Genomic DNA, 14,870 nt, shown 5'->3' with positions numbered 1-14,870 from the left:
TTACAGAATTTTGCTATTGGTACATTCACCGTCTCAACGGAAGTTTGTTGTTCCTATTCTAGGCGCATTTGGAGTAGATCTGAATCTTTAGGTGCAAAGATCAGAAAAGAAAAATTGGTGGATTGAGAGGAAGATTAGATAATAAAGAAATAAATATTTCATACCCTTGAATAATGTTCATGAATCTTTTATGTAGTTATTTGGAATAGTGAATCATGTATGCTTCTAGCATTGGTATTTCTCTTCGGGATAGGTTGATTCTATGAACTATTAGTAATCTCTCTAAAGATGCTTCTAGGACGGATCAAGGAGCATAAGGATGATGAGAGATTGCATTCAAGGGAGGAAGAGCTTGATGCATCCTGTGAGGAAGTCACAAAGGCTGAAGAATGGAGACACAACTTGCTGTCATGGGGCTAAGTTGGTGGCACATAACTGGAGATAGCTTTCAAAGAGGAAGAACCTATTCAGATTGTCATTGTGATCAGTTTCTTCAAAAATGAGGAATTAACATTCAAAGGGAGTCTAACAAACCAACAAAGGCAACCTTGGACAAGGAGGTTAGGAGGTTGATGCTAGTACTTGGAGGTTCAGAGGGAGTCACATCATCACGAAGATCTATTGTAATGTATATTTCTTCGAGACAAAGAAATATGAGGTGAAAACTCTTGTAGTAAATATTTCTTTGAGACGGAGAAATATAAGGTGAAAGCCCTTGTAGTGTATGTTTCTCTGAGACGGAGAAATATGAGGTGAAAGCCCTTTAAGTGTATGTTTCTCTGAGATGGAGAAATATGAGGTGTGAGCCCTTGTTCATCTCTGAGATTGAGATGAGACGTCATGTTGATCATGTTGACGGACTCCATGACGACATCACATTGAGAGACTCCATGATGGACACTTGTGCACATGTTTCTTTCCACACATGGGAGTAGCCATGGTGGATGTCATGTTGAGAGACTCCATGACAACGTCACATTAAGAGACTCCGTGATGAACCTTTTAGCTTTCCACAAATGGATGTAGCCATTGTGGGCGTCATGTTGAGAGACACCATAAAGTAGATATTTGGAAAATATCTCCTTGGCTAAGGGGGAGTGTTAGTGTTCGGTATCTTCAGGAAATATTTTCTCCTTAATTAAAAGCACCCTCGGCCTACATATTGCAATTATTATTTTATATATATATTTTTTAAGGGAGCCAACCTAGATGAAAGGTCACCTAGATTGGTATGTATGTAAGGTGGTGATCCTTCATTTCAATAATCAATTCAATCACTTCATTCTTACCTCCAGCGGAAGTTTTCCATTCCATCTGCAGCAGATCAAACTTCAAAGGGAAGCATATTTATTTGTACTTAGCATCAAGGAGTGATGCTATTATTCATTGTATTAATTCAGCCTTGAGTAAGGCCAGACTTGTAAGTAGATTTCTACTCTTATTCATTCAATATATGGAGGCATATTTTGCTGGGTTTTTCTCCCTCGAGTAGTAGGGTTTTCCCAGGGTAAAAGTGTTGTGTCTATTGTTCATGTGTTGCATATTCTGCTTTATGTTAAATCTAATCCTAAAAGTAATAAAGAACGACCATCATTCAAGAAATAACCAAACAAGTCTCTAGAAAATGATCCATAGGGCGCACTCACAAGCGTTCCATTTGGAGTTGTTCTAATAGAAGACATTAGGGCATACATTCATGTAAAGTTGGATGAATACGATCATGGAAAGTTGTAGAATTTATGGACAGACAAGCTAATTGGAGACAATTTTGAAATCAAACCAAAATACAAAACCCTAACTAAGAAAAGGATCGATGTGTGGAACCGCTTTCCCAATTTTTGTTCTGATGAGAAATGGGTTAGGATGGCAATGAGTCGTTTTCATGACAAATTCTTACGGCTCGATGAACCATTTCAAATTACAAAGAACTTAATGAAGGTAATCACTGGCTTGTGTGACTGAGGTACAATCCCGACACCAAAATCAGCAAAGAGCAAAGAGATTGAGAAGTTGACTAATGCTACATATGATGGTTGTTCGTTGAAGGTTGATACTATTACAAACCCTACAGTGCGATATGCATCAATGATGATTGGTAACAAGATCTTCTACACAAACCAAGAAAACTCTATTTCAGCCACTGTGATCAATATGGCCTATGAGATGGTCGAAAAGAATGCTGATTTTGATCTGTGCAAAATTCTGAAGCAACAATTTCATGACAACTTAAAGCAATGCAAGGAGAAAAAGCATCCATTCAAGTATGACACATTGACTCTGTGTATCTTATTTTACTTCTTACAAGAGGTTCCCGGAATAGGGAGAGTATTGTGGTTGGAGGACACTCTAGTAGCACATCAAATTGCAGAATGCCTAAGGAGATTCACATATTTCATTGTTCAAGAAGAAGAATTCACAGCCTATTTCACGGTGTTCCAACTCAAGATGCACAACAAACGAAGAGTTCCAAAACCATTGTGCAAAAGTACAAAAATGATATCGTATTTGTGATCTCAACAGACAAATGCATTATGGAAGTTGTAACTCCAAGAACAAAATGGATTCCGGCTCTGGGATACGAAGTATCTAAAGACGGATTGGAATGACTAGCAAAAGTCTTATTGGAAAGTCCAGTTGATGCATCCCAAGAAAGCTACGGGGCAACTCAAGAGAAATCGATGATAATCCACGTGGAGCAAACCAAGAAGGAAAGAACGAAGAATGTGCAAAAAGCATTTAAAGAATCTATGAAGCAGGCAGGCATCACAAAAGAAGAAATTGAACAAGTCAAAAGATCCATCCAAATTGCTGCCTCTTTTGGTGCCCCTATTAAGGAAAAAGCATCTTTGAGTGAAGAGAAGGATAAACCAGCTAAGAGGAAGGACATCCCCTCACCTTCTCCGTCTAAGCATGGAAGAACCAAAGAAGTGAAAAGAAAAATCATTGATATCAAATCTAAGCATGAAGATTCTGAAGAAGCTAAAGCAGAAAAATTTCGAGTTCAAGTCTGAAAAGGCAAAGGTAAGCACATAGTAATGGATTCTCTTGAATTAGAATCTGTGTACAATATGATAGCCGTAGAAGGTGAGCTAAAGCAAGTAGGTGACATGTATGTTGAAGCTAATAAAGAAGACAAAGAAACAGTAGAAAAAGTTTTCATTCAGTATTGTATTAGACTAAATGTTGTCTTAGAAGACTTTTAGAAAGATATTCCCCAAGATATTTGGGAAATTCTAAATGAAATCAGAAGCAAAGCAAATAAAATAAGATCATGAGATCTAGTGATATGTTCTGGAAGTTGTTGGAAAAACTCTTTCAAAGAAAGACAAGGCTACTCTACTAGAAGTATGCAAAATAGAGCTCAGAACCAAGAAATGGTTAGAGACCCTTATGGAAGGATCACAAGACACAGAAACATTAAAAATTGAAACTATAGAGTATGTTAAAGGTATTACAGGTAAACTTGGTCTATTACAAGTCATTGAAGATCCAGAAAGTGTATCAATTGAAGCTATTGTTGACAGCATTATCAATATTTCTGATGACATTGTATCTGACAATATTGGTCCCAATGTAACTGAAGTAGAAGAAATCCTTCTGGCAAATAAGCCTAACATTGAAAATGTCCCCCCGGGCAACTCAAAGGAAAAAGAAAATAGTATGGAAGAAAAGAAAGCAAAGGAAACCACCTCATCTAAGGATCGTGTCAACACCACTGAAAGGGTGGAAGCTACAACTAGTTCTAGCACAATGAACAAATCATTAGAAAATTTGCTTGCCGCACCATTATCATTCCAACCAATCACTACTTCCACATTATTTGTTGATTTCAATAAGATTGTTTCCTTTCAAAAATTTCAGATTGGGAAAGCCATTCAAGCTTTTGCCGAAAAGGATGTATTTGAGGATCTAAGAGAAAAGGATAAGGTGATTGAGGAGGCCATTTCCGCAATACAAAGTGCCATTCCTGATTGTTCTGTTGATCCATCCTCCTCCTGTCTGGACCAATGCAAATCTCTAATAAAATCCTTAGAAAGCTACTCTTCCACTCTAGATGTTGGGATAGCTCGTGAAAAGGAAGCTGAAAAATAAAGATTGTTATCAGATTTGAGAAGCAAATGTGCAACTGCAAATGGAAATTTGTGTTAGCTTATCGCTCAAGGACAAGCATGTCTCTCCGCTGGTAATGCAATTTATCTTTATAGTTTGCAATGGTCAGAAGCTACCAAAAGCATTCGAAAATAGATTGAATTGATTGAGTCAAGAATTTAGCAGACATATCATTCGTTCCAGTTAACTCAGGATCTCACCGGTTCCGGCAGATTTATTATTGAAGAATTACACCAGAGATACTTTGAACTTCAGCGACAGAGGGAAAACATCATCCTCCCTCTTGGTCAATTAAGGGATATGTGCGGTGACTGCATCTCATTGATGAATCGTGCCCTCTCTAAGCCACAACAATTCACCTTCTTTGAGCCCAACTCCATTGAAGAAGCAGAACATACTCTTGTCTCTCTCTAGCTTCAATCTGCACTTCTCTCAGATGCTATTCAGCAATGGAATAGAAATAAAGGTATTTGGTCTGCCCACATTCAGAAAATCAAGGAAACTTTCGGTTAATTACCGTTTCTACCCGCAGGGGGAGCTTCTTGTTTACAGTTTTTTTTTCTTTTTCTACAGCCTTTGCCATTGATGCCAAAGGAGTGAATATGTAGAGACAGTTTTTTTTTGTATATAGAACCTTTACCTTTTTTTTACCATATTAGTCATCATGTTGCCATCAATGACAAAGAGGGAGATTCTTAGAATATTGTCATTGATGTCATTGAGGTTTTGGTGATCTGGCAACATCAATCTGACAATCTCCGAGACAGTTTCTACAAGCTTCAGTACTCTCTTCTAGGCTGAGCTATTCCAATGTTTGTTTTGGATCTACATCAAATGTTTTTGAGAGAATTCAAGATCATGTTGCACTCTAATGTCTACATCCGTGTAATGTCCCCTTTCTAGCACACTTTGTAAGATGTTGTCGTTAGCCTATTTTTCCATGGTCCCGTAGCCTAACCAAGACATTTAAGGGATCTTGGGGATATTTGGCCTGGCCTAGACAATTTCAGTTGCAGGTGATTCTGAGGTGTTTTGATGTGTTTTCGAGATACTTACTATTTATAGTAAGTTAGTTGGGCCAAGTTCGGGTCATCAGTTGCAGTATCATGTCAAAGGTAAATGTTTAATATAAATATTTAACTTTATTAATGCGGGTACTATAGTCAAGTGGGAAATATTTAAATATTAAAGGTCCCCTTATTTAATAACACATTGGAGACATAGAATGTAAATGGGGAGTAATGTTTATTTATCCCACATTTGTAAAATGGGTGAATGAGCTCTTATGAGAGCATTATAAAAGATTTCCAAGAGCTCAATTTCAGGAGGGCTGGATTGAATAAGAAATTTGTGAAATTGTTGGAGAGTTTATCTTCAAGGATTTGTGAGTACGGAATCCCTCATGAATGACATTATGAATGACATTCTTCTCGCTGTTGCAAGATACAGTCAGGAGGATTAAAGGTGTTTTCACTCCAAGAAACACATTGATCCAAGAAGGACGATTTCTAATTGCAGCTCATATTGCAAACTGGGTTTCAGCATCTTAGACCAGATTTGGGCACATTTATAGAAGGCGCTAGGTTGACAATAAGACACATTGCTGGGCTGTAACATATTGGCTATTCCTTGCTGGCCGTATTGATGTGTTTGCTCATGTTGGGCCATACAGGTCTGAAGCTTCCTTAAGGGTGCCATACCAAGTAAAAGTTCTCAACATTTGGAGGTTGTCATACTTGCTTGGGCCAGCGATGTACAGTCTGCAATCATTTGGAGAATGTCGTCTAGGGTTATTTATTACTGTTAGAGCATATAATGGTCAATAGAAGACTGGGCAGTGATTGTAGTATGCACATATACATTGTATTAGCAAATTTAACAGAGAAAACATTGAAGAATCTGCTGTAGTATTTTCAGTATTATTGTTTTAGAATAGAGAGTGAATGTTCAAGTTGTTTTAAAATATCTAGTCTTCAATATTGCTGCTGTTAGTTTAAGAGCTGCATTATAGTCATTTTGCTTTATTGTTGTTTAAATATCTACTTCAACACAAATCATAATCTCAAGAAAAACTCAGAAAATCAGACTTCAAGATAAATACATGCCAAGTGTTAGACAAAATGTTCAACACCCAAAACTTAAAAAATTAAAGCCAAAGGACAGGTGATTGTACAGTGGTACCAGAGCAGGTGTATCTTGCCATCTTGAAGAGTTAATCGAAAAGATGAAGACTTATGAAGAGCTACTAGAAGATCTTCAATACTTACATGAGCATCCTGGTTGGTTTAGATCCATCTTCAAAAAGAAATCAGAATTTAATGAAAATGACACTTCCAATGGAAAAATTCGAGATATCAGTAAGAACGAACTGCGGAGACAAAATCTTTGCTTTTCTTGCAAAGATGCTTTGGAGCCTAATCACGTATGCACAAGGGAAATGGTTAAGGTGTTAGTAGAAGAAAAAGGCACAGAAGGAAAGTTTGGAATCTGAAAATGTGTCCTCTTCCGACACTATCGGAATCTGAAACTGATGTCTCTTTTGTTCTCGGTTGTAGTATCTGACGTCTCTGTCACTCATGGAGACTTTTGAACCCACTAAAACTCACAGGCTGGCAGGAAAACCAGCTCTGATGCCACTGTAATATCCCAGTTATTTTTTTTTGTTTTTAGGCCAATAATAATCAACCACAAACAGATAACCCGTTAAGGTTAGAAAGCATAAACTGAAAACTTGCTGAAAAATGCAACCCTTCCACTTTCTGATCACCAAGTGCCCAATGTGGGAAGGTGAGAGCATACGGTGAATAGGGGATCGTTAGATCTCAAATCTACTGAAAGAAGAAGTGGAATACAATACTGGGTGGCGTTGTGACGTTTTCACACATCGCCCCATTGCAAATGGGGTCCCTTGCTTTTTTTTTGCTGTTTAGGGTTTGTTTTTTGGTCTTTTAGGGTTTTGTTAGTTAGCCTTTGCATTTTGAGTGTCGCCCAGGTGATCACATGGATAAGCAAGTCCGGCTTGAGTGATGTCTTGATCCTGAAATTTGGCTAAGTCTGGAATGTCCTGAAATTTGGCTAAGTCTGAAAGTCCTGATCCTGAAATTTGGCCAAGTCTGGAATGTCCTGATCCTAAAATTTGACTAAGTCTGGAAACTGAAAAACCTCCAAAAACTAGATTTTGCTATATAACTCCTGGAGGTCTGAAACCACTCTCAAAAATACTGAAAGTATATATGGAATATAACTTAAAGTATAAGTGACATTTCCTTTCTTATACTTAAATGTTATATTCCATAAAAATTATCCTGATGGAGAGTTCAAAAAGTCAAATTTCGCTCCTGTCCTTCACTGAGGATCCGAAGCGAAAAGCGCTCCTGTCCCTCTCCAAGGGTCCAGAGCGAAAAAGCTTAGTGGAGTCATTCCTGACCTTGTTTGGACAAATTGAGACATCAAAGGCATGAAGGAGGACGTAATCAACCCACTGAAGATAGTTTTGAAAGTTAACAAGGCATAAATGAGCTCATAAAGGCTAGGGCGCTCTTGTCCCTCTCCAAGGGACCAGCGCGATTTTCCCTCAAGACAAGTTTTTGGCAAAAGGAAGGCAAGTTTCGCGTTTGAGGTGGGTAAAGGAAGATGCAATCGATCCGTTGAAGATAATTTTCGAAGCTAGCAAAACACAAGTGAGCTTATAAATGCAAAATCGCTCCTGTCCCTCTCCCAAGGACCAGGGCGAAAAACACATTAGCTAACCTTCCTCTCCAAATTCGGACGAATCCAAGTCAAGACGCAAGGTCAAAATGATGTTTAAAAGGTTTCACGGAGGAATGAAGTAACAAAGGCCATCAAGTTGATGAAAAATGGCTAGGGCACTCCTGTCCCTCACCAAGGGACCTGAGCGAAATTTTCAAAATACTTAATAACCTAGCATTGTGAAATACTATTTCTTGCTTCCAGGACTCAAGATGAAGGGGGGAATGATATTCTACGTCTAGAAAGTGATTCAAGGTTGATACGATTAAGAATTTGTGCAATAAACTAAAAGGCGCTCTTGTCCTTCAGTCAAGGACCAAGGCGATGTTCATTAAAACAATCATTTCCTTCCAAGACCACGCCATGGCAAGGTTGTGCAAAGTCAGAAATGCCTTTAAGAAGATGGTGAACAAAGAAATTACCCCAAGAATCAATAATCTTAGGCTCAAATACAAAAATCGCTCCTGTCCTTCACTGGAGGACTAGGGCGAAAATCCTTAGAAGAGCTCGTTTTGTCTTGAGAGGGCGAATTGAACATGCATAGGACGAACAATAATGACCATTGCCTACCTCACAACTTGCATTGGCGATTGGAAAAGACAAAAACAAAGGGCAAAAGGCAAAATCGCTCCTGTCCCTCACCAAGGGACCAGGGCAAAAATGGTTCTAAGGAGCATTCGTTCCAAAAATTGAATAGATCAAACTCAAGATTTCAAGTAAAATGCCATTTTGGACGTCCAGGATGAAGTGTTGAACGTGAAAAACAAGAATTGCAAGGCTAAAGTGTAAGGGCGCTCCTGTCCCTCTCCCAGGGACCAGAGCGATCTTGTTGATGTCCATTATCTTGCCATGCCTAGGCGCCAATATCATCTATGACACATTAAATGCCAATTTCGATAAAACCTTGAAATATTTTTGAAATTAAATTGACATTTAATAGAAGCGCATGGCATTTAATAAATTAATTTTTGAGCCTTAGAAAAATCAAAATTTTAATTATAAAGGTATTTAAAATTAATTTTTATTAAATTAAAATTGAAAATGGAGCGTTTTGAGGTATTATTTTTATCCATTTTATTAGGTCGGCCTCTTGTTTTTGCAAATTTATTTATTTTTTGGCCTATTTTGCCAAGTCGGCCTCATGGGTAAGTGGAAGGTGAGCGCTCTATATATTGGGGGTGTTGTTTCATAATTCAAATCATTCAATCATCCTTTCAAGTACGAAATTGGAGAGCAATTTGAGGAGCGAAATCCAGAGAAGTGGAGCGAATTTCTACTAAGTGTGGAGAAGCTAGTGGAGGGCGAAATTCATCTTGAAGGCTATTGGAGAGGCGTATTTCTTGCTCATTTGAAGGCAAATTTCCAGATTTTTGAAGAGGAAGGTGGAGTTCTTTTCCAAGCTAAAGGAGGTGCATTTTATCCAAAGGAGAGCTTTGATCTACACTTTGCCTACCAAAATTCATCTATTTTTACATCATTTCTTAGAGTTAATTCTCAAGAGGAGGTATGGCAAAATCATCTTGACACCCTTATTCAAGATTTGATTTTTTTTAGACATTTTTTAGTAAAGTCTAAGTATTGCATGATTAATTAGGAAATGATAACTCAAGATTTATCATGAAGTTTCCTAATTAAAATCTTGAATCTTCCTTTTAAAGTTTAATTTTTAGATTTCAAGATATATTAATAATTTTGAAATGTTGTGTAGGTATCAAGATGGCGACTCCCAGGCTCAAAGGATCTACAAGTCAGCAGGTTCTCATCAAGGAAGATCAACCAAGGGACAAGGGCGACCTCCTCCAGCCTAGCATCAACAAGGACGACTTTCTTCGATCCAGCATCATCAGGATAAGGGTGACCTCTTCCAATCCAGCGTTCCAAGGCGAGGTACATCAATCGTCCTGCACATCAAAGACGAAAGAAGTTAGAGCAAGGGTTCGTTGAAGAAGTAGATAGTTCTAGATGAATTAATTAAATCTAGCTTCTCAACAACATTAAGTTGAATATCTACCAAGTTACAAGTGTCAGACAAGGTGGCATCCCAGTCATCGCTCATCCAGTCGGATTGTTCCACCTTCGCATGTCCAGATTCAATGTACCTAACTCATGGAAGGTGGCACAAACTTCTATGTACCTACCCCGGCTATTCATTGGTGGAATTTTCCAGAGAGGACATGTGTCCAAGCAATACAATTTTATCATTGGTCAAGCATTAAATGTTATGTAATGGTTGTAACAAACCCTAATTAGGGTTTTCATTGTTGAATCTTGGCCATTGATCTCAAATCGATCTAAGCCATCGAATTGTATTGTGGGCACTATATAAGCCCTGGCATTTCATTTTGTAAAGGGGTTAGAGAGTTGAAAATAGTTGAAAGCAGTTAGTAGATAGAGAGTAGTTAGAAGGTGATTAGAATAGCAATTAGAGTAGAGTAGAGAGAGAAGGCAAAGATTGTTGCCAAGATGTTGTTGTAAAAGACTTGTAACTTCATTGAAGAAATGGTGAAATTTATGGGTCGATTCGACAATTTGCATGGTCTCTATCCTTCTCACATTTGATTTCATGTTATTAGATGAGTGGAAGAAATGTGCTTGATTGATGGTGAAATTCGTATATCCATACTACTAGCAGTTTGTTGATTGCAGACTTGCCTTGCGTAGTCAACTGGAATCGTTCAGCTTAAGCTTAACTTCAATTGTCGCTTCTTCATAGATATGCATCAGCCTGATGGTGTCTATGCCTGCAGTGATGATTTGAACATCATAAAGCTTTCCTTCAAAGATCGCACTAGCCTTGTGGAGATGGTCCTGCGATGTCAAAACAAGACTTAGTTAGAATTTCATCAAAGATCATTCATTGCTCCTACATTCTTGGTATTAGGATTAGATCCTCTCCTCGCCCTCGTCTTTTTTTCCTTTTTTCAAATCTAAGCTAGTGAAAATCCTGTGTTCCAGCAAAGCAGATCAGACGTTCAATCATCAAATGTAAGTCCCCTTGTGATTCCAGCAAATCACATCATACCACAAAGAGCTTATCCACACGTAGAGATCCTACAACGAAGAACCTTGGAGTCATCCTAATTGATCCTTTTCCGCGATATCTTCAGCAATCAGAGGCTTTATTCAAGAGAGGATAAGGTACCCTTGGGTATTTTATTCTGTGTTTGATAGTGTACAAAATACACGTCAACAGGCGGCAAGCCAGCCTCTTCCGCTTATCCAGTGGGAAAGCCAGAAACTTGGCAGTGAACCAGCCAAGAGAAACACACAAAGACACAAATCACTCGACCGCGATATTTCAGCGGGAGGACTGAAATTACAAACAACTCAACTCAACTGCTTATGCAGCGGGAGGACCATTACAATCAATCATCACTCGACTGCTTATGCAACGGGAGGACTAAACTACAATTCAATTGAAATAGGCAGCAAGCCAGCCTCTTCCACTTTTCAGCAGGATGAGAGTTTACAAGCTAGAATTGGTTAGTAGTACTACTACTTAACCTTACAATAATCAAGATAGTGAGAGAAGAAGAGTAATGCTGAACATCCAAATAATAAGCATCAAATTTCTGCTAACATCAAAATCTGCAGGCTGGAAATGCAAAACCAACAGCCTATGGATTCACTAAAACGCTCATAACTCTCTCATTACTCACCCAATTCACCTAAAATCAGTTCTAAACCATTGCTACACCAGCCACAATGAAAACAAACCCAAAGGAAGCTATCAAAACACCCATATTTATTTTGCATGCTTCCCAATGCACTCACTAAACCCAACGCCTAACCTGGGAAGTTTGATTTTCATTACAAACTTCCACACTCAACATAAGATGCTAAAAAATTACAAGATGCATCGCCGGTGGTAGGAAAGATGGATGAGCCGATACCCAGAATGATGGAACCGCCTGGCCAAGAGGTATGAGCAAAATACACTTTCAGCAGTTTCGCGACCAACAACCAGAAAACACTCCAAACTCACATAAAACACTCCACAATTTGCAACTCACTCACCAACAGCACTGGAAATACATGGACATAGCTAGGTACTATCTTGCAAGTACGAAACTGAGACTTAGCTAGGAAGCCACACTTCGAAGCTCAGATTTTTCAATCGCCAATTCGGCAACATAACGATGCAAATTCATATGATAATCAAAATGGGAGCCCAAGGCTCTTATTTATAACTTCTAACTCCCCAAAACCAAATGCAAATGCTCACAAATTCGCCCAAATTCAACTTCTCCATTTGCATTTCCTTTACCACGTGGGCCCAAGGAAGGCGCCCATACCATAAGTCAAAGAATTAAGCCAAGAAGCATAAGACCACGATTTTGACTTAGCAAACATTTGTGGTGAATAAAATAATATCTCCCATTATAAAATTGGCGTCCCTTTCTAGACATAAAATTCACCTAGCACTTAGGAGACATTATGCGCAATTTCCAAGGCCATGAATCAGTAGTAAAAATAATCAAATTAATTAAATATTAAACCTTAGGATAAGGAAATAATATTAAATTATATCACGTATGACTCCAATACTGATTATTGCCAAAACCAAGATGAAGCTGAGCAAGGAAGACCACTGAACTGCTGCAAGATCAGGACCCTGTCCACTGCCAAAAATAGAAATATGCCATACTGCCACTTACTAAAAATAGTAAGTCATGAACTACTGCTCTAAGAAGCATGATCTTCGCATCCAGTGACAGAGCATGGAGAACTCAGTAGGACAGTATCGCCAAAACGGCCAACCCCTAACTTACTAAAAATAGTAAGTTCTCGCCTCATCAATGCTTGACCCTCATTCTTCATTCCATCTAGCCTACGGGTCTCAGGAATAGGCTAATGGACCACTGGAAAGACATCAACGAGAAGGGGACATTACAGCAGCAGACCCAACGGCTGTATGTAGCAAAACTGGAGAAAGAAGGGGAGAAGCATGCGCAGCTAGCCGCAGTAGAGAAGAACCTGAGGACTGAGCTAGAAACGAAAGTGACTACTTATGAGGCCCGTTGTAGCATGCAGAAGGAGGTGCAAGTATTGGCAACAAAAGTGGTTGAGCTTACCTTATAGATGGAGCAAAAAGACAAAAAACTATTGGAGGCCGCACACATGGTGAAGAAGGCTCAGGAACGGCAGTTGCTGGCAGGGAAGAACCTCAGACTCCACACAGGGCAACAACCTTCTTCTTTGACCACTACAGGGATGCCTCCTCCCCCTTCTCAGTCTTAGTCTTTTGTTTTGTATTCCAGCTCCTATTGTCTTAGTCGTCTGGAAGACGACTACTTTTTTGGGGGGGGCTGATGTTAGAGGTCAATAACACATGTTAGTTTGTAGTTGGGATGGGTGTTTATGTTTGGTTATGTTTGCGTCACCAAGAGGTTCCCGTGGGGTAGTTGGTAGTTAGTGACGGTTGGCAACTTGGCCAACCATCGAGTCTATATATGATTCGGATGGAACCTCAGCAAGGATGGTATTGTACTAACATATCCTTGAGAATTCAATAAAGATATCATTCTTTTGGTTTAGATGTTTGTTATTGTTACTTATGCTTGAGATATGAATGTTCTGTTACATGAATAGTTGGTACGTGTGGGGGATCCTTGTTTTATCCGTGAGTTTACCAACCTCACATTAAGGACTAAACAAGGTTCTCTTCTCCCTTTCATATCTTATGTTCGAGGGAGTCACAACTTATCATTTCATGCCTTTTGACCATTCATTAACTTTAATCAAATTTTAATTATATTTAATTATATTCTTTTATATTTTAATATAATTTTTATATTTATTCTTTTGTATTTCAATTTTATTATTATTATTATTTATTAAATTATATTTCAAAGTAGGGACATTACATTCTAGGGCAAATTTGGAAGGGCACATTACAAAATACAAGCCAAGTAGAGAGTTTATATACACCAAAGAGAGGGTCGAGGCAGCAAAACCAGCCTATAGGGAGTGACCACCAAGCAGTCTAAAGATAGCAAAGCATCTTCCCAAAATAGTAAATGGGAACTCCCTTGTACGATGACACCTCAAACTACCTAGTCACCTAATTAAACTCGCTTTATTAACCTACGAAAGCTTAATAAAAGTGTAGGAAAAACCTAAGAAATTTCCTCTTGGCCCATTTCTCTAACGACATAACATTGACCCTCTTTTAAAACAACATATAAATTGTCCCTTTCTAAAATATTATACCATAAACTTAAAACAAATTTAAATTATTATTTAAAAGTTATTTCCCTCACCTTATCCAAGCTTATGAAAAATAAAATAATAGGATTAGGTGCACATGATTATCATCAGTCCGAAAAGGGGACATGACAAGTCTCAACTATACAAGCACAAACAACTGAGTACCCTTTATACACTACTCTTGGAAAGAGCATATAACCTGAGTTTTCTGATATCTCATTGATAGTGTGGACTGGGCAAGGAAATGAATTTACATACTATAAAACTTGTAGGAAGATTTTTGGAAAGAGAACCTTTTAGTATTGTGAAAGAATAAATATGTGTTAAAAGCAAATACCTTCGTAAATTATTGTGCCAATGGACTGGACACTCACAGAAGTTATCTACTCTATCACCTACAACCATAGAGCTAGATTCTTCGAATCATTTTTTTACATGATAGTTTACTTACTAAAGCTTGCTGCAACGCTCCCCCACAAGCCTGAAGTTAATAGGTCGCGGGTCTTCCACCAGCCCATAGCAAATGCACCACAGAAGGTATTGCCACAACCTGTTGGATCTACAACTTTTCCTACTGTATTCTCTCCTTGTAATGAAGGGCTTTGTGAAGCACATATTGCATGAAAAGCTGGAATTTCCCATGTCTCCCGGGTATCAGATCTGGTGATACAGAGCAAGATAAAGTCAAAGGCTACCATCTCTCGACGAACAGCAATTTCTACTTTTGATAATGAAACGAAAGGATAGATGAGACATGAAAATAACAAAATGAAATAGTCAATGAATATTTATTATTAACA

The 14,870-nt window shown here is 38.4% G+C and overlaps 1 protein-coding gene across 1 annotated transcript in view; it reads right to left on the bottom strand.

Annotated features, from left to right (window-relative positions):
* The window catches only part of LOC131076960 (uncharacterized protein C16C9.01c), a 174,595-nt gene that overhangs the window by 50,303 nt on the left and 109,422 nt on the right, over positions 1 to 14,870 (bottom strand). Inside the window, exon 10 of the mRNA XM_058014312.2 lies at positions 14,522 to 14,730. Within this exon, the coding sequence (XP_057870295.2) occupies positions 14,522 to 14,730 (209 nt within the window). The remainder of the gene's footprint in view (positions 1 to 14,521; positions 14,731 to 14,870) is intronic.

Source organism: Cryptomeria japonica, chromosome 9 (assembly GCF_030272615.1).
Source record: "Cryptomeria japonica chromosome 9, Sugi_1.0, whole genome shotgun sequence".
Taxonomy (NCBI): Eukaryota; Viridiplantae; Streptophyta; class Pinopsida; order Cupressales; family Cupressaceae; genus Cryptomeria; species Cryptomeria japonica.
The sequence above is the reverse complement of the archived record's forward strand: the minus strand, read 5'-3'. Positions and strand labels throughout refer to the sequence as shown.